This window comes from Pipistrellus hanaki, assembly GCF_964339955.1.
Source record: "Pipistrellus hanaki genome assembly, chromosome: 21".
NCBI classification, from domain to species: domain Eukaryota; kingdom Metazoa; phylum Chordata; class Mammalia; order Chiroptera; family Vespertilionidae; genus Pipistrellus; species Pipistrellus hanaki.
Window position 1 is genome coordinate 8,655,088 of NC_140523.1, and position 26,645 is coordinate 8,681,732.

The 26,645-nt window shown below is 47.6% G+C and overlaps 1 protein-coding gene across 1 annotated transcript in view; it reads right to left on the reverse strand.

Moving 5' to 3' along the window:
• Window positions 1–500: 500 nt before the first annotated feature.
• LOC311614425 (endophilin-A3-like) overlaps window positions 501–26,645 on the reverse strand; it is a 46,482-nt gene continuing 20,337 nt past the window's right edge. The window contains exons 3-10 of the mRNA XM_084869262.1: window positions 19,984–20,052; window positions 17,552–17,624; window positions 13,708–13,851; window positions 9,542–9,675; window positions 5,871–6,029; window positions 3,507–3,610; window positions 2,107–2,204; window positions 501–1,272 (exon numbers count right to left, since the gene is read on the reverse strand). Of these exons, the coding sequence (XP_084725388.1) occupies window positions 1,154–1,272; window positions 2,107–2,204; window positions 3,507–3,610; window positions 5,871–6,029; window positions 9,542–9,675; window positions 13,708–13,851; window positions 17,552–17,624; window positions 19,984–20,052 (900 nt within the window). The 3' untranslated portion in view covers window positions 501–1,153. The remainder of the gene's footprint in view (window positions 1,273–2,106; window positions 2,205–3,506; window positions 3,611–5,870; window positions 6,030–9,541; window positions 9,676–13,707; window positions 13,852–17,551; window positions 17,625–19,983; window positions 20,053–26,645) is intronic.

Consider the following 26,645-nt stretch of genomic DNA (forward strand, 5'->3'; position numbering starts at 1 on the left):
CAAAGTATTTCCGTCAGTGTTGTCATTCTGAGAAAGAGATAAAATATTCTCTGGACATTTAAGGCATGTCTAATCTGGGCACGTTTGTGGATAAAATATTTCTTACATTCATTACACTCAAAACATTTTTCTTCAGTGTGAACTCTATGGTGTTGGTTGAGGTTGGACATGTGTCTGAAGGATTTCCCACAATCACTGCACTCAAATGGTTTTTCTCCAGTGTGAATAAACTCTGTGCTGTTGAAAGAGGTTACCAATTTGACTGAAGGACTTACCACAATCACTACATTGATATGGCTTTTCACCAGTGTGAACTCTTTTGTGGTTAAGGAGTTGTACCTAAAAGATTTTTCATATTCAGTACACTCATAGTTTTCCTCCAGTCTGAACTTTTTGATGTTCAATGAGATTACAGCTAATGCGTAATGACTTACCACTATCAGTACACTCATATAGCTTTTTTTCGAGTGTGGACTTTTTTTTGGTAAAAAGGAGATTCTTATGCCTAAATGATTTCCCACATTCACTAAACTCAAAAAGTTTTTCTTCTGTGTGAACTCCATGGTGTTCAGGTAGAGAAGCACTTTGATGAAAGAGCTTCCTAAAATCATCAATCTCAAAAGACTTTTTTTTTTAGTGTGAACTCTCCTGTCAATTGAGGTTAATGTCACATCTAAAACCTCTCCCACATTTGTGATACTCATATGTCACTCCACCAGAGGAGTCATCCTGGTGTTGAACAAATTTATATCTGTGGCTTGCAGCATTTTACATTTGCCCCACTGGTGATCAGTTTTTCCACTGAGAAATTTCTGTGAAAACTCACTACCACTGTGTGGCTGCTTATGCTAAGAGATGCCTGGGGCTGCAGCAGCCCTAAGATGGATGAGAAGTCTTTCCCAGGCTCCCTAGCGGTTGAAGGCACCCCTGGGATATAGCAGCTGCATCTGCACACAAACGAAGTGGAGAGAAGTCCTGTCCAATTGTTTCTTTCCAGGACACCTCTCCACAGACATCCCTCTATTGCTGGTGATGGTTTACATGGAAACAGAGGCTCTAACACATGTGTCACTGAAGAAGGCTTTATGCTCAAAGTCTTCTGCTTGTGACTCAGTCAGGTGCAGACTACTCTTTCAAAACTGAGAAAAGCCGCTTACAGAGATGGGTCCTCTGAGTTGCTGGAGCTCTTGGAAGCCATGGCTTTTGCATCCACTTGTATAGATACACTCTCCTCAGAAGAGGCCTCCTTCTGATCCATTTTAGGCCAATATCCTGAAAACAGAAATATGGTGAGGAAATGAATGTTGACCGCTGACACGGGGATGTCCCATTACAGAAGTGTGTTGCATTTGGCTTCATGCAACTGGATGAAAACAAAAGATTTCCAGCGGTCAACATTCATTTATAGGATGCTGCAATGAAGTTCTGGGCTACTGAAGATCAAGAAGAAGGAAGACCTCAAATGAAATATGACACAAGCATGGCAAGCAGCACATGGAACAGAATAGGGACCACCTGTTCATTCCTCTGCTAAAAGCATTCAGCAGAGATTGTCTGCTGGTGATATGGGCAAGCTGTACAGAAAGTTAATTACATCTTGTTCCACATAAAACTTAGTAAAGGAATAGCTTGTGTTTGAGGTCTACTTAATTATGCATGCACACCGCATAACACATGTGCAGGTCAATGTTGGAGAATACTGCAGAGAAAGCCTTGCATGGGCCAGGAGATGCAAAACGGCCACAAGGTGAAGGTAGTCAAAAGCCAGGAAGTCACAGATGAAATGACAAGTCAGAAAAGTGTGATATATGGGATAGAAAAGGTAGAAATGGACTCTTACCCTTCTGTTTGCAGACTGATGCTCTATCCACTGAGCCAAATTGGCCAGGGCCCTGAATGCTGGTTTTTAAAAATTGATATAAGTACCTGAGTCCAGGAAGCAGGGAAAGGGGAGTTCCTGGGGATGGTGGTAGGGGAAGAGGGGATGTAGGAAATTCGAGGTGTCAGTGTCTTCAGTGGCAGAGGAGCACAGGCCACACGCAGGGATCACAGGCTTCTGGCAGACCCTCCCGCAGGGCGCACCTGGCCCCAGTGTGGGCATCTCACCTTTCGAGTAGGAGATGGACAGGTTGAATGAACTGGGACACCTTCTCAGGGGCTGGGGCCTGACATTTCTTGTGTCCAGAGTGGAGGCAGCCGCGATTCTGTAACACACACACACATAACACATACACACATACACACATACACACACACACACACACACACACACACACACACACACACACACACATGTTGGAAGATGTGTCAGCTGAAGCCAAACAGCATCCCATACACGCTGGCTCTGCCTTGAGGAGCCTACACACTGAGGGGAGAGGTGGGGGTGACTTTTATACCCTGACTCTGGAGTAGCCCAAAGTGCTAGAGGTGACACTTCGAGATGTCAATGTTCAACCATGCCTTGGAAGAGCGTCTATTGTGAAGTTGGTCTTGGCAGTGGGTAGTGATCACCTGGGAGTTAAGCGCCAGCAGGACCCTGCCAATGGGAGGGGCTTAGATCAGGTAGGAGGGGTTTAGCTCCTATGTGACCAACAGGATCCTATCAGTGGGAGGAGCTTACCTTTTGTGGGCGGAGTGTAGCTCATGTGGGAGGGACTTTGCTCCTGTGTGACCAGCAGGTTCCTGACAGTGAAAGGGACTTAGCTCCTGAGTCAGCAGTAGGATCCTGACAGTAGGAGGGGCTTAGCTCCTCTGTGACCAGCAGGATTTTGCCAGTGGGAGGGGCTTTTATGTTCTGTCTCTTTTTCTCCAGGAAACAAAGACAGAAAATGAAATGCTGCTCCTGTGAGCTCCCATTGACCACCTGATTACAGAGGGGACACCTTGCTGATCAGACACCACTTTTCCCTTTGTCAGAAGAGTGTTGATACAAGCCAAAACCCCTTCACATATATTCATTATGCTAGTCCTATGTAAGACAATTTTCTGTTAACCAAACCTGGCCAAACAATAGGGTAGATTTGTGTTTTGTTTTGTTTTTGTTCACCCCTCACTTTAATGCACAGGGTACCATGCATACTTCATAGGATATCACTCATTCTCAAAAAAGTCTTGAGTAGCCAGGCGGCCATGGCTCAGTGGTTGAGCATCAACCTATGAAGCAGGAGGTCACGGTTCATTCCCAGTCAGGGCACATGCCCAGATTACAGGCTTGATCCCCAGTGGGGGGGCATGCAGGAAGCAGCCAGTCCATGCCTCTCCTCATCATTGATGTTTCTATCTCCCTATCCCTTCCTTTCTGAAATCAATAACAATATATTTTTAAAAAGAAAGAAGAGAGAGAGAGAGAGAGAGAGAGAGAGAGAGAGAGAGAGAGAGAAAGAAAGAAAAAAGAAAGAAAGAAATGGACAATGGGAGGGGCTGGGGAGATGGAGAGCAGAGAGCCAGAGGGAGTGGTTCCCACTGTTGGGACCCTGCATCCCTGGGCGGGCGCGGGAGGCTCTTACCGAATCCGCAGCTTCTTCTGCAGCATCTGCAGGATGTCAGCCGACTGCTGGTGATATTCTAGAGCCGCCTGGACAAACTGGGCCAACTGGCCGACTTGCTCTACCTGCAGGGAAGGAGATGTTAGTACCTGGAGGCTGGAGCCCATGGGGGCCGGAGGTGGGACATGAGCCCAGGGACCAGGCCTTGCAGGAAGCCCCATCCACCTTGGCTCATTTAATGTCACAGGAGCTGGTGAGCATCATTCAGATCCATGGGGAATAGAGCTAGTGATGCCGGCCACACATGTGCACATGGAGTTCTGATTATAAATGTGTTTTAACTCAATAAAATGCCAACTATCCCACAGAGAGAATATTCTCAGATTTTCTATTATGCTATAAAGTTCATCGACCTGAGAGCATCGGCCTACAGACCAAAGGGTCCCAGGATCGATTCTGGTCAAGGGCATGTGCCTTGGTTGCAGGCTCCTCCCTGGCCAGGGCCCTGGTCAGTGCACCTGCAGGAGGCAACCGATAGACATTTCTCTCACATGGATGTTTCCCTCTGTCTCTACCTCTCTCTTCCTCTCTCTCTATAAATCAACTAGTGACCTGTTGCAGGAATATTCCTGCAAGACTTCTGGCCCGCCACCACCACCTCTCTCCCTCTCCCCACCTCTCCTGCGTGGCGGGCAGGGCCTCAACCTCATGTGATCCTAGTAGACTGCCACCTCTGTCCTCAGGAAAGTGAATTTCTATTTTAACACCCTGTTTGCAATCTGCGTGGCATTGCAGAACATGAAAAGGAATCATGGAAGAGAACTAAATGAACATTCTTTTTGTTTTGTTTTGAATCCTCACGTGAGGATATTCCTTCTATTGGTTTTTTGAGAGTGGAAGGGAGAGAGAGACAGAGAAAGAAACATTGATGTGAGAGAGACACATCGATTAGTTTGCCTTTGCACATGACCCAACCAGAGTTGGGATAAAGCCTGAAACCAAGGTACATGCCTGAAACTGGGACCCTTTCATCCACAGACCTAAGCTCTTTGCACTGAGCCAAACCAGCTAGGGCTAAATGACCATTCTTTGAAACACTATGGGGCTGAGAGGGTCGGAGGGGACATCAGCAGCACTTCTCTTGCACGATTATGTCATGGAGAGATGCATTTAACACTAGGCACTTTCTCCATTCCTGGCTGACATCAGGAAAGACATGCATCCTGGGACGCTGTGCACACACATAGTAGGTGCTCAATGCAACCAAGGGAGAGGTGGTTACTAAGCTGAGTCTGTTGTCATATGGAGGCCCCCAGCTGTATTCAGGCCATAAGCACCAGCTGTGTGTGGTGGACTCTGCTTTCCACACCACACTTACAATAGAATGAAATACTGGGACATGGCCGCTGTGGCTCAGTGGTTGAGTGCTGACCTAGAAATCAGGTTATGGTTCAATTCCAGTCAGGGCACATGCCTGGGTTGTGGGCTGGATCCCCAGTAGGGGGCATGCAGGAGGCAGTTGATCCATGATTCTCTTTCATCATTGATGTTTCTCTCCCTTTCCCTCTGAAATCAATTAAATATATCTCTATATATAAAAGGCTAAGTGGCTGACTATACATCCATCTGACCGATTATCTAGTATATATGACGCACACTAGCAATTTAAAAATAAATAATGACTCGCGCATACGCAATACAAATATAGCTGTCATTGGTGCCAATCATGCACATTTTAATTTTATAATAGTACTAGAGGCCCAGTGCATGAAAATTGATGCACTGGAGAAGGGGGTCCATGAGCCTGGTCTGCCCCTCTCATAGTCTGGGAGCCCTTAGGGGCAGGAGGCTACCCAACTATCAGGGGAAGGTGACGCCCCCATCACAACTCTGTTTCTTCCACTGCTGGCAGCTCAAGCCTTGGCTGGCCCTGGTTACCTGAGCCTTGGGTGGCTCTGAGAGGCTGGGCAGCTGCCATTCAAAGCTTGCCTGTGCCTCGGGCTGGCTCTGGGAGGCTGAGGAACTGGGGGACTCTGGAGGCAGGTGCTGAGGGGGTTGGGGGCCACCATTTTTAGGGTGTGACAGTCAGTTAGCATATCTCCTCCTTATTGGCTGTGGGCACCACCATCTTTGTGAGGGTGTGATGGTCAATTAGCATATTACCTCTTTATTAGATAGATATACTATTTTGACATTTAATTTTTTCAGTAACATATGTACCTCAGGAATCTTTCCTCTAATTAATTTACTTTCAATGTGAATGAATCCGTGCACTGGGCCACAAGTATCTCTGGAAACTTTTATAACAAAGGCTCCCAGAGCTTCCCCACAAACATACAATGTTTTTATTCCCAGGAGGGTCTCCTGCTTGGGGTCAATACTTACGTCATTTTCTAAAAAATTAAACATGCTTCTCCCTGCTATCTCCTTGGACTCCTCCAACTTTTCCATTGCTTGTGTGATCTCGTTGTTGGGGATCTTTCCGACAAGCTTCCTTTTATAATCGTAGTCCAGGCGGCGGCCCTCCAGCCTCTTCAGTTGGTTCTGAGGGAGAGGAGACAGACCTGGAGCTGCTACTTCGGCATGTGACCCAGGGAGGCCTGCCGTGCCTCTACAAGGAAGGTCATTACTTTTTCTAGGTCTACATTTTAGGGAGCAAGGGCTCAGTTACTTTTTTCTTTTTGGTCGGCCCCTCAGCATCTAGGACACATGTGTCAAACACAAGGCCCGAGGGCCAAATCCAGCCCGCCAGGCCTTGCAATGTGGCCCGCACCGCGCTGTCATCACTGCACTCCGCTGTCAGTTTATGACATTGTCAGTTTATGACTGTTCAGTAAACCATTCGGCCCACGATTTAGGCTGGATTTTAGATTTTGGCCCCTTCTCTGATTGAGTTCGACACCCCTAATCTAGGAGATGTTTCTTTCCCTGTAAATTATCAAGGAATATTTATGAAGTAAATGAATGGATGTTTGATGGATGATAGCATACATAGATGAATGGATAAATGCATGGAGGGATGATACCATAAATGGATGAATGGATGCATGGATTCATGGAGGGATGATACCATAAATGGATGAATGGATGCATGGATTCATGGAGGGATGATACCATAAATGGATGAATGGATGCATGGATTCATGGAGGGATGATAGCATAAATGGATAGATGGATGGATGGGTGGATAGATGGTTGGATGGATGATAGCATAAATGAATGGATGGATGGATGGATGAATGGATAATAGCATAAATAAATGGATGGGTGGATGGATGGATCATAGCATCCTATATAATAAAGCACTAACATGGTAATTAGACCAAACAATAAAGTGACCATCCAAATGACAACTGGCATTCTAGACAACCTTCCTGATGAAGTCGACTGTGAGCTGGTGCTGTGAGGGCCAAGCCCCTTGCACAAATTTTGTGCATTGGGCTTCTAGTAAATGGATAGATGGATGGACGAATGGATGGATAGGTGGATGGATGGATGGGTGGATGGATGGATGGGTGGATGATAGCATGAATGAATGGATGGAAGATCAGATAAGTGGATTGCTGGGTGAGTGATAGCATAAATGAGTGGATGGATGGATGGATGATAGATGATTGTAAATATGGAACATAAGGACACAGTATTGACACTCAGATTCCATTTTCAAAAATTTTTACAGGACCCCTCACTCCAGCTCTCTTAATGTCCTTAATTTCCAACCAAATTAACTATAGCAAAAATAGGGATATGTCTTCTGGCACTATTGTCAAATCCTTATTAAGAAGTAGATGATAAAAACACACATCCCTAGTATCTTCTAGAGCTAGCATGTTGAATGCATGGCCTGCTGTCTGCATGCAGCCCACAACAAGTATTTTTGTGGCCCAGCCAATACAAAGATATGTAAGGAAGGTTGTAATAAAGATTTTACAACTTAATTTTGACAATATCATATTATAGATAACTAGAGGCCCAATGCACAAAGATTCAGGCAAGAATGGGCCTACTTTCCCCTGGCTGCCAGCACCACCTTCACTCCAGCAGGAGCCACCTTTCTGCCTTACCCACACTGCCCAGAGGCTCAGAGCAGCTGGGGCGGTGATGAATGCCTGTGTTGTTGCCATGGCAACGGCACAAGCATCTAGCCTCAGCCACTTGGAGCCTGCATATGCAAAATAACCCACCATATTTGTTGGGTTAATTTGCATACTCACTCCTGATTGGCTGGTGGTTGTCACAAAGGTATGGTCAATTTGCATCTTACTCTTTTATTAGTGTAGATTCTTAATAACTAACTGCAATGTTTGCTAATGACTGATTACTATCATTGTGTTGCATTTCTTTCTCTTACTCACCTATGAGCAGATGCACAATTTCTCTCTCCTAATACTAGCAGTGAATATTTTAGCAGCCAATGGCCATGTCATTATTCTTGGACTGACTTGTTTGGTGAGCACAACAGAAAATATCTCGCTTTCATAGAACAAGAAAAATGGGTTCATTTGCATAAACACTTATTCATTTGTGCAGTTATTCAATATCTGCTAAGACAATGTATAAGAAAAAATATTTGTATTAAAATGGTCTATTATTTTATGTGAATGATGACTTATTTATTTCAGCCCTTTGTATTCAACATGTCTCTATCAAAAAAAACCTACCTTTTCATAAAAATTGAAACCTTTTTTTTTTTTACAGCCCATGTTAGCTTTGAGTTTGACATGCTTGTTCTGGAGTAATTGTGTGTCTTCCATAAGGTTCCCCAACAGTTACAAAATGAGTTGAATAAACACTACCATGAATGAAACACACACCTCCTCTTGTGTGTGAGCTCCATATGGCCATTTTAGAAAGCCTTCCAATATAAAATAAAGTCCTGGAAATTAATTACCACTTGCGCCATGTATCAAAAGAGGCAATGAAGCCTGAGTGGTATGGCTCAGTGGTTGAGCATCAACCTAAAACACAGGTCAATTTGATTCCCGGTCAGGGCACATGCCTGGGTTGTGTGCTCAGTCCCAGTAGGGGATGTGCAGGAGACAATGGATCAATGATTCTCTCCCATCATTGATATTTCTCTCTCTCTCTTAAATAAATACAAATACATACATATACAAATACATACATATAAAATAATAACCTCATTGCATTATATATATATATATATATATATATATATATATATATATATATATATATATATAGATGCAAGAGGTTATTATTTTCATTGTAAAAAATCCACTGCACAGTTTAAGAATCATTTGCTGTGAACAATGGTTGTGGAAATAAGTACCTTAGCTTGGTTACTTTCTGGATTCAATAAGCCACAAGAGAGCCCTAGCCTGTGTGGCTCAGTGGATAGAGTGTCAGCCTTCAGACCTAAGGGTCTGGCATTCCATTCTGGTTGTAGGCTTCTCCCCAGCAGGGGTGGTGGTTAGGGTGTGAGCAGGAGGCAACCAGTCAATATGTTTTTCTCACATTGATGTTTCTCTCTCTCTCCCTCTCTCTTCCACTCTCTCTAAAAACCAATGGAACAGCCTTAGTTGTTTTTGGCTCAGTAGATAGAGTGTTAGTCTGTGTGCTGAAGGGTCCTGGGTACAAATTGGCCAAGACACATGCCTGGATTGCAGGGTCACTTCCTTGTGGGGGGAAAACTGGAGGCAGCCCATTAAAGATTCTCTCTCATCACTGATCTTTCTATCTCTCCCACTCCATTTTTCTCTGAAATCAATAAAATTTTTTAAAAATAAATTAAAATCAATGGAACAAATATCCCAGATGAAGATTAAAATAAGTAAACACCTTTACCATAACACACACACACACACACACACACACACACACACACACACACACACACACCTACAGGATAAATGGCTCATGGCTCTGGGGCTCCCACCCAGGGGGACAGGTGAACATCACTGAGTGCTTATCTGTGTCACTGCCCACACTAAGGTGATGCTGTTGCTGGCTCCCTACAGACATGTCCTCACAGTTTTAACTACAAACATCATTTTATATAGCAACGCCGGGGGTTTATAGCTGAGAAAACTTACTGAAATCTGTTTTAATTCTTCGTCGTGGACTAACTGGAGTGGATCAATAAAGGTTTCCTTGACGTTAATGTCAAATGATTTTTTCACCTCTGCCATCAGCTTCATGGCATTGCCCATTTCGATCATCGCACCGCCTGGGACAGAAGCACAAATAAAAAGCTGGGTGTTCATGGAGCACCCAGAGGTTGGAGGCACTATTCACTTCTTGCCCAAGGTATGTGGGTGATGGTTTATTTAACAAGGTCTTTGCTGTGGGACTGACTCAGAAAAGAATAAACACAAAAACTTTCTCTTTCTTTAAACATATTTTTTATGGATTTCAGAGAGGAAGGGAGAGGGAGAGAGAGAAACAGCAATGATGAGAGAGAATCATGAATCATCTGCGTTCTGCATGGCCCCTCCTGGGGACCAAGCCCACATCCCGGGCATGTGCCCTTGACTGAAATCACACCGTGACCTCCTGGTTCTTAGGTCAAAACTCAACTACTGACTATTCTATATAATAAAAGGCTAATATGCAAAAGACCAATGGAACAAACAGAACAATGGGCTGGTATGACGTGCACTGATCACCAGGGTTCGTGCGTGGAACCTGGAGGGCGTTGGCCACAACGGGATGGTGGAGCAGGTGAGTGGGGGCGACAGACCGGGGTGAGCCTTTGGTGGTTACTGAAAATTCTTTGCTCTAGTGTGCTGAGGTCCTGCCTGGTGCTCAGACCTATTGCCAGCCCTGGCCACACACACACCCATTGCCGGTGCTGGAGCCACACTTGTATCCACATGAGTAGCCAGAGCTGATCCTGATTGCTTAGCACCTTCAGTGGTGTGAGAAGTAGCTGCCAGCTGTGATCTCTCAGGGCTTCTCCACCTCCTCCTGCTCCTGAGGGGAGATCTGGGCTGGCAGCTGCCACTTTCACCCACTGCTGGTGCCAGAGTTGCTGCTTGAACCCACTGCCGGTGCCTGCCCAAATTACTTGGCACCTTCGGAAGCCATAGCAGGAGGGGCTGGGTGGAGGTATGGAGGATGGGCTGAGACCTCCCCCTGTGCCAAATACAGCCTCACAGCCCAAAGTTTCTTTCAAGGTGCATGATTTTGTGCACTGTGTAGCTAGTAATCCTATCTAATAAAAGGGTAATATGCAAATTGACCATCACTCCAACACATAAGAGGGCCTCCCCCATCTGGACACAAGATGGCCACCACAAGATGGTAGGGCAGTTGTGGATGACTAGGCCAGCAAGGGTCGGTAGTTGAGAGGGACCACACTTGCAAGGGAGGGCAATTGGGTGGGACCAGACTGGCAGGGGAGGGTAGTTAGGGGTACCAGGCTAGCAAGGTAGGGCAGTGTAGGGTGATTGGACCAGCAAAGAAGAGCAGTTGGGGGCAACCAGGCCTGTAGGGGAGGACAGTTGGGGACAATCAGGTCGGCAGGGGAGGGCAGTTAAGGTGACCAGACCAGTATGGGAGGCAGTTATGGGAAATCAGGTGAGCAGGGAAAGGCAGTTAAGGACAACCAGGCTGTTAAGGGAGGGCAGTTAAAGGTGACCAGGCCAGCAGGAAAGGGTAGTTAGGGGCAATCAGGCTGGTAGGGGAGCAATTAGGCATCGAGCAGGCTGGCAGGGGAGTGGTTAGGGGGTGATTAGGCTGGTAGGCAGAAACGGTTAGGGGCAATTAGGCAGGCAGGCAGGTGAGCAGTTGGGAGCCAGCATTCCTGAATTATGAGAGGGACAATCCCCATGCATGAATTTTGTGCACCGGGCCTCTAGTAATTATAGTGATTAAAATATTTTTTATTGAAAAATGAATGTTTATTGCATGTAATCTTCTACACTAATAAAAGAAAAACATGCAAATTTACCATCTTTCTGCTACACCCACCAGCCAATCCGGAGCGGAGCGAGTATGCAAATTAACCTAATAAAGATGGCAGCGGCCATGGAGCTGACAGGAGCAGAGACTTGGGTTGCCCCCGGTGACAGAGGAAGCCAAGATTCCCATGCACCCTAGCCTCTGCTGAAGGAGTGGCTGGAGAAAAAAAAAAAAAGAAAAAGAAGGGGCTAAGAGCCTGGGTCATCAGGGGCAACCCAAGCTTCCAGCCTGCTGTGGTCACCACTCATGGAGTGGCTGGGGGCCTGGCTTTCTGGGGGGATGGAATAAGAGTCCCTGCTGGGGGGCATGGCCAGCCTGCAAACAGCTATCAGTCCCTCATCAGGCGCACAGTGAGGACCACCACCCTGAAGGGGATGTTGCCAGCCAAAAAACAGCCCTCATCATCTTACCCAGGCTGGCCATGCCCCCATGGGGTGAGGGTCCCCGCTGGGGGCATGACCAGCCTGCAAACAATCACCAGCCCCTCATCCAGGCTGGCCAGGCACTCCAGCGGGAACCTCCACCCTAAAGGTGGTGTGGCCAGCTTGAAAACAGCCCTCAGTCCCTCACGCAGGCTGTCCTACCCCTACAGTAGGGGCCCTCATCCCTTGGGGGCACATCTGGCCTGAAAACTACCACAGGACCCTCACCCAGGCTGCTCCACACCCCAAGGGAGCCCCCACCCTGATCTGGGACACCCATCAGGGCAATCCAGCCAGCCCCGACCTTTATACCAGGCCTCTATCCTATCTAATAAAAGAGTAATATGCAAATTGACCATCAGTTCAACTCACAAAATGGCTCCACCCATGTGGTCAAAGATAACTGTCCTCATGTGGAAATAAGATGGCTGCCACAAGATGGCCTAAAGAGGAGGGCAGTTAGGGGTTCCCACCCCCGTAGGGGAGGGCAGTTGAGAAGAACACAGGCTGCAGGGGAGGGCAGTTGGGGGCGATCAGGCCAACAGGGGAGGGCAGTTGGGGGGGAACCAGGACTGCAGGGGATGGCAGTTGTTGGGAACCCAGGTCTGCAGGGGAGGGCAATTGTGGACGAGTAGGACAGTTGGGAGGGGTCAGGCCTGCAAGGGAGGAAAGTTAGGGGCTACCAGGCTGTCAAGGGAGGGTAGTTCGGGGTTATGGGCCACCAACCAGGCCTGCAGGGGAGGCCAGTTAGGGGCAATTGGGCTGTCAGTGGAATAGTTAGGCTTCCATCAGGCTGGCAAGGGGAGTGGTTAGGGGTGATCCGGGTGGCAGGCAGAAGTGGTTAGGGGCAGTAAGGCAGGCAAGTGAATGGTTGGGAGCCGATTGTAAAAGGGATGTCCTATTGTCCGTTTAGGCCTGATAGGATGCCAGATTAAAGAGGGTGCAGGCTGGACTGAGAGACACCTGCCTCCCCCCCCCCCACCCCCACGAATTTCGTGCACTGGGCCTCTAGTAAACAATAAAAGGATTGAGTCCTCCTCAGGGCTAAGTACCCACCAATAAAGATGCCAATAGGAATGAATGAACATCTCATCTCAGCTTTTGCTGTGAGGTCATCAAGGGCCTCTCCCTGGATCATTCTGAGGGAAAGGCACCCGGATCCTCCCTGGTGTGGAGGAAGCCTGGCAGTGTCCTGCAGGGAGCTCCCAGCAGGATGGGCAGCCATGCCGAGTGTGGCCCGCTAAGGGCATCAGCTAATCAGCATTCATTTGCAAGAGGGTGACCTCGAAGCTGTGCACAATGAGGTTGCAGGTTCTCTTAAAAACATCCTGGTCCTGGCCGGTGTGGTCAGTGGGCAGAGTGTCAGCCTACAGGACCAGAGTCCCAGGTTCGATTCAGGTCAAGGGCATGTACCTGGGTTGCAGGCTTGTTGGGTCGGGACCTGACCCTGGTCAGGGCTCATGAAAGAGGCAACCAATCAATGTGTTTCTTGCATATTGATGTTTCTCTTCTCTCCCTCTCTCTTCCACTCTCCATAAAAATAAAAATAAAATAAAAATGATCCTTAAGTGAAAATTAACATAAACAAACAAACAAACAAAAAGCATCTCGCAGCCAGCCTGCATGGCTCAGTGTTTGAGCATCAACCTAGGAACCAGGAGGTCAGGGTTTGAGGCCTGCTCAGGGTATACCTGAGACGCCCAGTAGGGGGCGCGCAAGAGGCAACCAAACCATGATTCTCACCATTGATGTTTCTCTCTCTCTCCTTTCCTCTCTGAAATCAATCCAAAAAAGAAAAGAAGAGAAAAACAAAGTCTTTGTGTATAACTTACAGGCGACACAGGCCGCCCGCCTTCCAGGCCCTGCACACTCACCGAAGTTGGAGTCCTCACCCAGCTCGTGGCCATACTTGAGCATGCAGTTGCCCAGCAGGCCCAACGGCTGCGGGAACTCGAGGACCTTCCCCTGGTTGTGGATCTTCGACGCCGGGCTCAGCATTCTCAGCTTCACTCTGTATACTTCAAGACAGGGTCATTTGTAATTCCTTCAAGGGACAGGGCAATCTCTCACACTGGCACAGAGCATGAGCCAGCAAGATTGAGTGACATGTCAGAGATCCAAGGTGCCAAAGGGCCACAGTGACCTATTTATTCTTTCCTGTGATTGGCACATGCATCACCCGGGTGGGTGCCTAACGAATGGTTGCAGATTCATTTGGGAAATGGAAATTGTGCACACAATGAAACCAGGCTATATCAGGACCTCTCTCTCTCTGTCTCTCTCAAAATTTATTTATCCCTAGTCTGTATGGCTCAGTGGATAGGGCATTGGCCTGCAGACTGAAGGGTCCCGAGTTCCATTCTAGTTAGGGCACATCCCCAGTGAGGGGCATTCAGGAGGTAGCCGATCCTTGATCTCTCTCATCCTGGATGTTTCTGTCTCTGTCTCCTTCTCTCTTACCCTCTGAAATAAATAAAAATGTATTTCAAAAAGTAAATGAGCCCTAGCTGGTTTGACTCAGTGGATACAGTGTCAACCTGTGGACTGAAAGGTCCCAGGTTTGATTCTGGTGAAGGGCATGTACCTTGGTCTCCTGGCCTTGATGGGGGCATGTGCAGGAGGCAACCCATGGATGTGTCTCTCTCACATTGATGTTTCTCTCTGTCTCCCCCCCTCCCTTCCACTCTCTCTAAAAATCAATGGAGAAAGCAAATAGTAAGAGGGGAGAAACTAAGATGGTGGCATAAGTGAACACCTATACTGCTGCCTTGCACAACAATTTCAAAACTACAACTAGAAAGAAAAAGAAAAGGACACTGAAACACAGGGCAGAGGTGCAGAGACACCGAGAGGTGCACTCTCAAGAGGAAGGGGCATGTAGCTGAATACATGACTGGCTTTCTCTAACCGGAGCAGATCAAAGGCTCCCCATAGTGCTGAAATCCAGTCCTGGGTGAGACACATACGGGGAGAAACTGTACTGTCTGGCAGCAGGCAGGGCCCGAGAGCAGCTTTCTCTCAGAGGTGTGTTCTGCCATAGCCTCGGGGCACTGAGACCCTGGGGTACTACGGAAGAAAGAGTTGCAGAGACGCAGAGATGCAGAGACATGCATGCACAAGAGGAAAGGCCGGGCGGCTGGATATGTGGCTGCCTTGATTATTCTGAAGGGAAACAGGGCCTCATGACTGCACCATACTCCAGTTCCAGGGGAGACTTTGCGTACCACACTCATTTGGGGAAAAACTAGACTGTCTGGCAGTGGGCAAAGCTCAAGAGCAGCTTTCTCTCAGAGGTGCATGCAGCTATTGCCTCGAGGCACGGAGACCCAGAGGAACTGTGGAATATAGAGGGAAGGAGGCACGCTCGTGGAGAGGGCTCGGGCAGTTGAACGTGTGGATGCCTTTCTCGTTCTGGAGGGAAACAAAGCTTCCCGAACTACATGTACTCCAGTTCCAGGTGAGACTTTGGGTACCCACACTCATTCACTAAGAAATAGGACTGTCTGGCAGCAGGCAAAGCTTAAGAGCAGCTTTCTCTCAGAGGTGCGAGCTGCCATTGCCACAGGACACTGAGACCCAACCCTTTTAAGGCAGGGCTTATGGGAAACCAAGGCTGCCTGCTCTGCTCTGAGACCTCACCCCATCCAAACTGAGCACAGAAGCTCTCCCAGTGGAGACACTGCTGATCCTCACAGCCAATTGGTTTGGAGGTCAACTCTGCCCAGTGATACCAACAACAATCAAGGCTTAACTACAACAAGACTGTGCAGCCCATAACTTGGTGTACCAAGAGTGTCCACCTTGGGGAGTTTGAGCCACTGGGCCCAAAAGACACTTGGCACACAAAGCAACTCCATCAACTCAGGGAAGCAGCTAAAATGTGGAGACAAAGAGGCAGGTCACAAATGAAAGAAACAGAGGAAAGCAGAAGACTGGACATAGAGTTAAAAATCACATTTATAAGGTTACTCAAGAATCTGCTAAAAACCTCTGAGGAACTTAGTGAGAACTTTGAAGATCTTAATGAGAATGCAAAAAAAAAAAAAAAAAAAAAAAAAAAAAAAGACCAGTCAGAAATTAAGCATATGCTGTCTGAAATAAAGAATATACAGAAATTCAACAGTAGATCAAAGGACCCCAAGAATCAAAGATTTGAAACACAAGGAAACAAAAAACACCCAACCAGAAAAACAAAAAGAAAAAAAGAATCCAAAAATATGAATATAGTGTAAGGAGCCTATGGGACAACGTTAAGCATACCAACATCCAAATTATGGGGGTGCCAGAAGTAGAGAGAGAGAAAAGTATTGAAAACCTATTAGAAGTAATAATGACAGAAAACTTTCCCTACCTGATGAAATAGACTTACAAGCTCAGGAAACACACAGAACTCCAAACAAAAGGAATCCAAAGAGGACCTCACCAAGACACATCATAATTAAAATACCAAGGGCAAAAGACAAAGAAAGAATCTTAAAAGCAGCAAAAGAAAAATAGTTAGTTACCTACAAGGCAGTTCCCATGTGACTGTCAGCTGATTTCTCAACAAAATCTATGCAGGCCAGAAGGGAATGGCAAGAAATATTCAAAGTGATGAACAGCAAGAACCTACAACCAAGATTACTCTATCTAGCAAAGCTATCATTTAGAATTGAAGGTCAGATAAAGAGCTTCACAGACAAGAAAAAACTACCAAACCAGTATTTTATGAAATGCTAAAAGGTATTCTTTAAGAAGAGGAAGAAGAAGAAGAAGGTAAAGATAAAAATTATGAACAACAACTAACTATCTATCAACAAGTGAATCTAAAAATCAAGTGAATAAAAAATCTGATGAACAGAATAAAGTGGTGAATATAATACAATCAGGGGCATAGAAAGGGATTGGACTGACAATTCTCAGGGGAAAGAGGATGTGAGGGATTCAGGAAGAGATTGGACAAAAATCTTACACCTATGGATGAAGACAGTGGCTGGGGTGGTGGTAGGGGCATGGCGTGGGGTGGGGAATCAGGTGGAGGGGAGCTATGGGGGGGGGAAAGAGGAACATATGTAATAATCTGAACAATAAAGATTTATTTTAAAAAAATAATGGAAAACTATCCTCAGGTGCGGATTAACCACAACAAAAAAGGTAAGTAAAAAAGGAGGAAATGTCTAAGTAAGCAGCAAGCATTTACAAAATGCTGAATGGATTTCTGAAGCATCTCCTACGTGTCTTTGCTGAGCAGCGCCCAGCTGCCGAACCAGGAGCCCTCCCAATGGATCCCAGGACTGTCCACTCTGCTCTCATCAGCCCAGGCAACCACTGCGTCTTGGAGACTAGATGTCAAAAAAATGAATTTCAGGCCCAGCAGGTTTGGCTCAGGGATTGAGCATCAACCTGTGAACCAGGAGGTCACGATTTGATTCCCGGTCAGGGCACAGGCCTGGGTTGTGGGCTCGAGGCCCAGTGTAGGGTGTGCAGGAGGCAGCGGACCAATGATTGTCTCTCATCATTGATGTTTCTCTCTCTGTCTCCCTCTCCCTTCCTCTCTGAAATCAATAAAAACATACTAAAAAAAAACAAACAAAAAACACCAAAAACCACATTTCATGATTGAGACCCCAAGGACATTGTTTCTAGATCACATCAAGGGTGGGCACAGCCAATGTGGGTGTTCAGTGTGGGTCACCATGAACGGGCAATAGGACAGTTCCAGACATTGTCCCACGTTACCTGGATTGGGCTGAATGTATTCTGTGGCTTTCAAACAAATTTCTGTAACAGCTTTATTGGTGTTATTTATTTTCTAAAAAAAAAGCACATAAAATGTTGGTGAGTGACAAATGGTGAATTCATAGGAAAACACAGACATGACTTTTGCCCACAACAAAGGGGATGAAACGGAGGATCGTGGCGATTCCTGGGGGCCCCAGGGATGGTCCACACAGGAGACCAGGAACAAAGTCACAATCACTTCTTTGAAGGGTCGTGACATGCCCTGGCCATAGCTCAGTGGGTTGGAGCATCATCCTGGTCACCGAACAGTCACGGGTTCAATCCCTGGATAGGGTGCATATGGGAGGCAGTGAGATGTTTCTCTCTCACATTGATGTTTCTTTCTTACTCTCTTTCTTTCTCTCTAAAATCAATACAATATATCCTCAGGTGAGGATTAAAAGAAACATTTTAGAGAGGAAGAGAAAAAGAGAGAGAGAAACATCAATGATGAGAAAGAATCATGGATTGGCTGCCTCCTGCATGCCCCCTACTGGGGATCAAGTCCACAACCCAGGCATGTGCCCTGACCTGAATCAAACAATGACCTGGTTCATAGGTTAATGCTCAACCGCTGAACCACACCAATTGGGGTGAAATACATTAAAAAAAAAAAGGTGTTCCATCGTACTTCCCCAATGCTTTCACATGCATGAATGTTCCCATAACTGTCACAACAGAAATGCCAGGTGAGCAGCGCTCTGAGTATCACCCTGTGTCATAGTCAGAAAAGGCGAACCCACCCACCCAGGCACTGAGGCCGGTTGCAGGGCAGTGCCAGGACCTGGTGATGCATCACACAGCTGTCATGCCCAGGGGACACAGCCAGGGCTTCCATGTGGGGCATCAATATGATTCCATGTGAGGATCTCGGCCCAGAAACATACTCTCCAAGGTGCATAACTACAATGCTCGGGCTTTTTAACTGCTTGCCGAGACTGCCCATCTTGCTCAGGCAGTGTGTCTCAGTGGTTGAGGTCGAACTATGAACCAGGAGGTCACAGTTTGATTCTCCGCCAGGGCACATGCCAGGGTTGTGGGCTTGATCCCCGTGAGAGGTGTGCAGGAGGCAGCCAGTCCATGATTCTCTCTCATCATGGATGTTTCTATCTCCCTCTGTCTTCCTCTCTGAAGTCAATAAGAATGTATACCCTATATAATAAAAGCCTAATAGGCCAATTGACCAAATGACAGAACGACTGGTCACTATAAGATGCACTGACCACCAGGGGGCAGATGCTTAACACAGAAGCTGCACCCAGCCTGCAAGGCCCTAGGCCAGCCAAGGCGGGGTGCCAGCATGGGCCCCCTGATCACCCTGCTGATTGCCCCACACATTGGCCCTGATCGCCAGCCAGGCCTAGGGAACCTACCTGTGCACAAATGTTGTACACAGGGCCTCTAGTCTACACTAATAAAAAGGGTAATATGCTAATTAGACCAGGAGACCTTCTGGACATCCTTCCCGACACAGCTATGGTGGCAGAGCTGAGATAGAGGTGGTTAGGGGCCATCAGGCCAGGAGGGAAGGGCAGTTGGGGGTGATCAGGCCAGTGGGGGGGAGGGTCAATTGGGGGTGATTAAGCAGGCTGAGGGCAGTTGGGGGCAGCTGGGGGCAAGCAGGTCTGCCAGCAGAGTGGTTAGGGGCAATTAGGCAGGCAGGTGAGCGGATAGGATTGTGAGAGGGATTCCCAGACTGAAGAGGGTGCAGGCCAGGCTGAAGGACACCCTCCACCCCCCTCCCACACAAATTTTGTGCACCAGGCCACTAGTGTGTGTGTGTGTGTGTGTGTGTGTGTGTGTGTGTGTGTGTTTGTGTGTGTGTGTAAAGACTGCCCATCTTTTGAGCATTCTGAGTTTTGGCCACCGGAAAGAATCAGTGAGCTGTATCCAGGCTCCTTCATAATCAAGGGTCCTCATTTGGGCTTAGACCTGGGAAAAAACTGCCTTTTGGGTCACAGGATCCACACCTGTGTATGAGCATCCTAGACTCCACTCTCTTCATAGTATCAGTGTGTCTCATCTCACAACTACAGTCAAATTTGTTTCCTTTCCCTCTAGATTGCTGTCTCTCTTTTTAAAAAGAATTCGTATTATTGAAATTATTACTTATGTCCACTTTTTCTCCACTTTCCCCCCTCCAGCCCACTGCTGCCCGCTGACCCGGGCCCTCACCACTCCATTGTCTGCGTTCCTGGGCCATGCACAGATTCATGCAAGGTCCTTGTCTGATTACCTCCCCTGCCTTCCCTTCGAAGTTCCACACTCTGTTCCATGCTTCCATGTGCACATCCATCAGTTTGGTATTTTGTTACTTAGACTCCACATAGGAGTGAGATCATGTGATGAGACTCACATTCTTCACACAATTGACATAAAAATGCTCTTACCCTTTCCATGTCAAGAAAGTGGTCATCTAGTTTCGTGCCTTCAATGCCTTTCATTTTTTCTCTAATTTTCTGCAGAAATGAAGACAAGTAAGTATAATATACAATGACTTGTGATCAAAGTATCTGATGCAAATTATCTCTCTCTTTTACACACACACACCACTCTCAGATTCAGCCTTTTTAAATTTTATTTGTTCATTATTTTTAAATGTATTCTTATTGGCTTCAGACAGAAAGGGAGAGGGAGAGAGAAACATCAATGATGAGAGAGAATCATGGATCAGGTGCCTCCTGCATGCCCCACACTGGGGATCCAGCACCCAGGTATGTGTCCTGGTCAGGAATGGAATTTGGGACCCTTCAGTATGTAGGCTGTCACTCTATCCACTGAGCCAGACCAGCAAGGGCTGCACTGATATTTTTAAATCTCCCTTTAGGCTGGAAAGGCCAAAAGGTATGTAACCCTTACCTTATCAGGAGCTGCGCCTGTCCCCAGAGACCCCTCAAAGCACCGAGGATCAGCAGGGAGTCCATCTCCCCTCCCCATCTGACCCTCCTGTAGGACCATCTCCCAGAAGGGCAACCCTGTCCACCCAGGGACCCCAGCCAGAACCCAGACATCCCACAGGCAGCATCCAGGGAAGGGGGCCTAGGCCTCAGACTGAGGCAACAAGAAGAGAAGCCGCTCATCCCAGCAGCTTTTTGGGAGCCACTTTGTGAGAGGCGCAGGGTGAGACCTCAGGAATGTGTATTCGAAAGGATGTCCCTCAGCAGGTTCTAGCAACATTGGGGGGCTGTGGGGAGGGAGAGATGAGTGCAGGTCCAGGGGTGCAGATTAGGACAGGTTTTACAGGGTGAGCCCTGCTGTGGCCAGAAGAGGCTGCAGAATTGGCTTCTCCACACATCAATGTCTGAACACACCGGTGTCCACACAACAATGCCCACACACACCAGTGTCCACACACCAATGCCCACACACACCAATGTCCACACACACCAGTGTCCACACACACCAATGCCCACACACACCAATGCCCACACACACCAGTGTCCACACACACCAATGTCAGAACACACCAGTGTCCACACACCAATGTCCACACACACCAGTGTCCACACACACCAATGCCCACACACACCAATGCCCAGACACACCAATGCCCACACACACCAGTGTCCACACACTCGTGTCCACACACACCAGTGTCCACACACCAATGTACACACACACGTGTCCACACACACCAGTGTCCACACACACCAATGTCCACACACACCAGTGTCCACACACACCAGTGTCCCCGGGGAACCACACTCCCTGTGTGGGAAGAGGGTGGGGGAGGCACAAGCAAGGTTCCCCATCGCCTCCCTCTCTGCCATGTTCTCCGCCCCTAGACCCTCCCTCCACCTCCGTGCACTCGTAGGCAGGCAGATCTGGAGCCCCCGAAGTCCAGGAGAATTGGGGACCCAGCCCCCCACTTTCCCGCGCTCCCACCTTGCTGGCTTCGAGTAACCGCTTCCTCAGTCTCTCCACCGACAACATGGCTGGGCGCCCTGGGAGCTGCAAGGTCTCTGCGCTGGGCCCAGCCTCTGAGGAGCGCCATGCCCGGGGAACCGGCAACAGTGTCCGTCCCCCCGCGCTCGGCTCCTCCGCGTTCGTCTCCTCCCCTCCGCCCTCCAGGTCCCCGGCTCCGGGCACCGCCTGGGCCATGGTCACTCCCGACCGCGCGTGGGCGGTGGGCAACACCGTGGTCCAAAGCCCCCCACGCTGCCCATTGGCCAAGTCCCGGCGTATGCAAATGAGGCCGCTGGCACCGCCCCCTTACATTGTTGCATGCGGACCCAGAGGACCAGCCCTGAAAGCTGGATGCGGGGTCACACTGTGCTTTGGGGTGCGCACAAGCTGAGATGCGCCCGGCTGTGGGATGGTCCTGGGTGGGGAGATGGGCACCACTTACCCACGCTTCTTCACCTGGTCTCACTCACAGGCAACAGTGCCCCCTTCTGGCGCCATTGGGCAAGGGACGCTCCAAGAGGCGCCTATGGGGGAGCAAACAGACCTAGGGACCCGCCTTGGAGGAAGAGGCCCAGGGCTGCTGGGTGGTTCTTTCTGTCCCTATGACATGCTCTGGGTGCCATCTGCCTGGAGTCCTGGTTTCTGCGACACTGTCTGATCAATATCATCAATATCACGAGCAAAGGTCTCTAGGCCTTGTTGGTGTGGCTAAGTGGATAGAGCATCCGCCAGTGGACTGAAAGGTCCAGGGTTCGATTCCAGTGAAGAGCATGTACCTGGTTGCAGGTTCCCCAGCCCTAGTCTGAGTGTGTGCTAGAGGTAACCATTCCACTCTCTCAAAAATCAATGGAAAAATATCAATTGAGGGTTAACCAGAGAGAAATGAGAGAGAGAGAGAGAGAGAGAGAGAGAGAGAGAGAGAGAGAGAGAGAGAGAGAGAGAGAGAAAGAGAACGCACAACTATCTCCAAGGAGCCATCAACAGCCCACTCAATCCCCTGGATAGGTCACCAGACCAGAGACCCAGCTCCCTGGGTGTGCTGCTGCCAGGGTCATTTTGCACAGGAACCAGAAGTCTCCAAGTCCATGACTCAGGCCAGACACAGAAGGGCATGGAGCAACCTGGTTGAGCCCTGTATCAAGCCAAGCCCAGCAGGTCAGCATTTTTGAGGCATCTGACCTCCAAAGGCCCTGTCAGTTTCTGGTTGCTGGGGCTAAAGCTTCCTTTTTAGGCCCATCCTATGTCCACAGGGAGTATTCAGATTCCTTGTATTATTCAAGGTGTGATCTGGGTGTGGCTATATTGGTTGCCTGGAGACTGGAGGGAGGGGCTATCTCTCAGGAGAAAATAGTGATGGAGGCTTAGATATGACTCAGCACTAGACCACTACCACCTCCCCTGGACTGCTGCCTACTCTCCCCAGATTCCACAAGCCCACACCTCCTCCTGCCCCTCAGCCACGGGTAAGTGTCTGTATCCGAAAGGTCCCATGGACCAGGTTCAGCGGGGAAAGGCACAGGCCCCAGTGCAAGGAGGGACCTTGTCCTCACCAGCTCCTCCCTTGCCTGCACTGTAAGGTCCGGCCAGCCTTTCAGAACTGCCACTGAGCTCAGATCCAAAATCCAAACTCCAATGTCCAAAATCCCCCACCTCCCACAGTGCTTGGTCCGTTTTTTTTTTTTTTTTCTTTTTCTTTTTTCTTTTTCACAAACAGATGCTGTGCCTGTCCTCAGGGATGCGGCCTGGCACCCTGTAGATTCCCTCTGACCTTCTAGCCATAGAAGCTTGGCAGATTCTCTTGCCTAGATCCCTGATTTTACCTTTATCCAGGGGACCTCTGCCCTTCACCGGTGCAAACTATCTCACCAACTGCATCTCCTCGCCAAATTTGGGCTGAATTCCATGTGTTTCAGCTGCTCACTCTACCAGCTCCGGGACAAGCCTCAGGGCATGTCTGTCTATTCTGTTGCGATATTTCCTCTCTGGTGGTTCCATTTAAACCTCAGAGTATTACAACAAATGATACCAGTGTCTAAAATTTTATTCTTAATAGCACATGGCTCTTTTTTTTATTTTTTATTTTATTTTATTTTATTTTTTTAATATATTTTATTGATTTTTTTTGACCCCCTCCCTCCCTCCCCAGAGTTTTGTGTCCATTGGTTGCACTTATATGCATGTATACAAGTCCTTCGGTTGATCTATTATCTCCCCCAGATCTTCCTCCCCTCCCCGCTGTAATTTGACAGTCTACTTGTTGATATACTGTCTCTATATCTATCTTATGGTTCATCAGTTTATAATGTTCTTTATTATCCACAAATGAGTGAGGTCATGTGGTGTTTCTCTTTCATTGATTGGCTTATTTCACTCAGCATGATGTTCTCCAATTCCATCCAGGTTGCTGCAAATGATGAGAAATCCTTCTTTTTTATGGCAGCATAGTATTCCATTGTGTAGATGTACCATAGTTTTTGGATCCAATCATCTGCTGACGGACACTTAGGCTGTTTCCAAATTCTGGCTATTGTAGATTGTGCTGCTATGAACATAGGGGTGCATATATCCTTTCTGATTGGTGTTTCTAGTTTCTTGGGATATATTCCTAGAAGTGGGATTACTGGGTCAAATGGGAGTTCCATTTTCAGTTTTTTGAGGAAACTCCACACTGTTCTCCACAGTGGTTGCACCAGTCTGCATTCCCACCAGCAGTGCACGAGGGTTCCTTTTTCTCCGCAACCTCGCCAACACTTGTCGTTTGTTGATTTGTTGATGTTGGCCATTCTGACAGGTGTGAGATGGTACCAAATTGTTGTTTTGATTTGCATCTCTCGGATAATTAGTGACTTTGAGCATGTTTTCATGTGCCTTTTGGCCTTCCTTCTGTCTTCTTTTGAAAATATTCTATTTAGGTCCATTGCCCATTTTTTAATTGGATCATTCATCTTCCTTTTATTTAGTTGTATAAGCTGTTTGTAGATGTTGGAGATTAAACCTTTATCAGTGGTAACATTTGCAAATAAGTTCTCCCACACAGTGGGCTTTCTTGTTGTTTTGATGATGGTTTCTTTTGCTGTAAAAAAGCTTTTTATTTTGATGTAGACCCATTTGTTTATTTTCTCTTTAGCTTCCATTGCGTTAGGGGTAGTATCAGTGAAGAAGTTCTTTTGGCATACGTCTGAGATTTTGTTGCCTGTGGATGCTTCTAGTATTTTTATGGCTCTTTTGAAGTCTGTTGGAGTTTTCCTAAATATTGCTGAGAATTATGTAATATTGCAAACAGAGAATATATATGTGTGTATATAATATATATATATGTCCTATATAATTAAACAGAAACATATAGGCTGAGCATACATTCATTATGCTCACCAGCCGATCACGAGGAGTATGCAAATTAACCTACCATATTTGGCAGGTTATTTTGCATATGCAGGCATGAATTGGCCTAGGTCCTGAGAACATCCTGGTGACCCAGGCTGCTCCTAGCCTGTAGGCCTGCACATAGGCTCTGAGTGTCCTGGGTGCCAGAATGCCCCCAGGCCTAGGGTGCAGGCACCAAGTGGCTGGGACTCCTAGGATCTTCGGCAAGGCAAGGAAGGCAGCTCTGGTCTTTGTGGGCAGCACTCAGAGGTGTGGGGATGCCAGTGGGTGGTGCGGGAGGCTGCCTACCAGCCCAGAGAGCACTGCCCAAGGAAAGGAAGCCAGGCGCCTGGCTCCAGGTCCATGGGCAGCATGTGCAAGGTGTGGAAAGATGCCTGCCTTCATAGCCTTGGCCAGGAAACTCTGGGCATGGGCACACATGCAGGTGCAAAGCAGCCAGTGGGCAGAACTTGCAGGCATCCCGCCCCACCCAGGCTGCTCTGGGCCTGTGTACAGCACACTGGGCCTGTGTAGAGCCTCTCAGCAGAGGAGGTGGGTCACTGGAGGGCAGCATGTATTCCCAACATGGCAATGGTGGCAGGGGTAACTGTGCCAAGTGGCGCTTGTGGGCCAAGTGGAAGTAACACCTGCAGGTCATCAGTGCCAAGGAGTGGCTGTGTAAGTCCCGCCTCCTGGCCAAGAATGTGAGCGATTGCAGGGACAGCAACCATGGTGGACCCAATTGACATCCTCATGGCTGCGACACAGGGATTTGTGGATCTGTGCAACTGCAGGCCTCCAGTGCCTGCTGCATCCTCTCCTCCCCTCCTGGCATGTGAACGTCAAGCCTCCCTTCTGATCTCCCTCTTTGGCTGCAGCCATCTTCTTTGGGTTAATTTGCATAGTCGGTCCAGATTAACTGATGTGCTTGGCTTGTAGTTGTAGTGAAGTGAAGGTTAATTTGCATATTGTTCTTTTATTAGATATGATTCCAAGAATAGAAGGATGGACCAGTCCCTCTTCCTATACAGACACTGAAGTCTCTTTGGGACTATTCTGACCCATAAACTTAGCCTCTGCCTCTTTTTTTTTTTTTTTTTTTTTTTTTGTTAAGCTCAAAATGCAGGGTGTGGCAGGAAGTATCTGCTTCCGAGTCTACTAGGATCGGATAGCTCTTCTGGGGAAAATTGGCCACTTAGGTTTGAAAGATTAAGTATGTCACACTTCTACCAATATACCTCCAAAGTCAGAAACACCAAACAGAAAGCATATATGCACAGCTATGTTCGTAGCAGCACAATGGTAGTTAGAAGAGCTACAATTTGGAAACAGCCTAAATTAGCAGATGAATTGATTAAAAACCTGTGGTGCATCCGCACAAGGGAATATTATGCTGTTGTAAAAAAGGAGGAAACCTTATTATTTGCAACAGCATCAATGGACCCAGACAGCATTATGCTAAGGGAAATAAAGCCATCAGATATAGATAAATATCATATGACCTCACTCATTTGTGCAATATAATGAACATAAACTGATTCACAAAAATAGAGCCAGTGTCACAGAAGCATTGAACATACCATCCAAACTAAGAGGGAAGGGCCAGGGGAGTTGGGTGTCAAAGATCAACGGAAGGACTTGTATGCTTGCATATGAGCATAACCAGTTGGCATAGATAGCAAAAGGTTGAGGGTATGTGCTTTTGGGTAGGAGCAGGTAGGGAGAAGTCAATGGGGATAGGTGAATTTAACTTACATAACAATTTAAAAAATTAAAAAAAAAA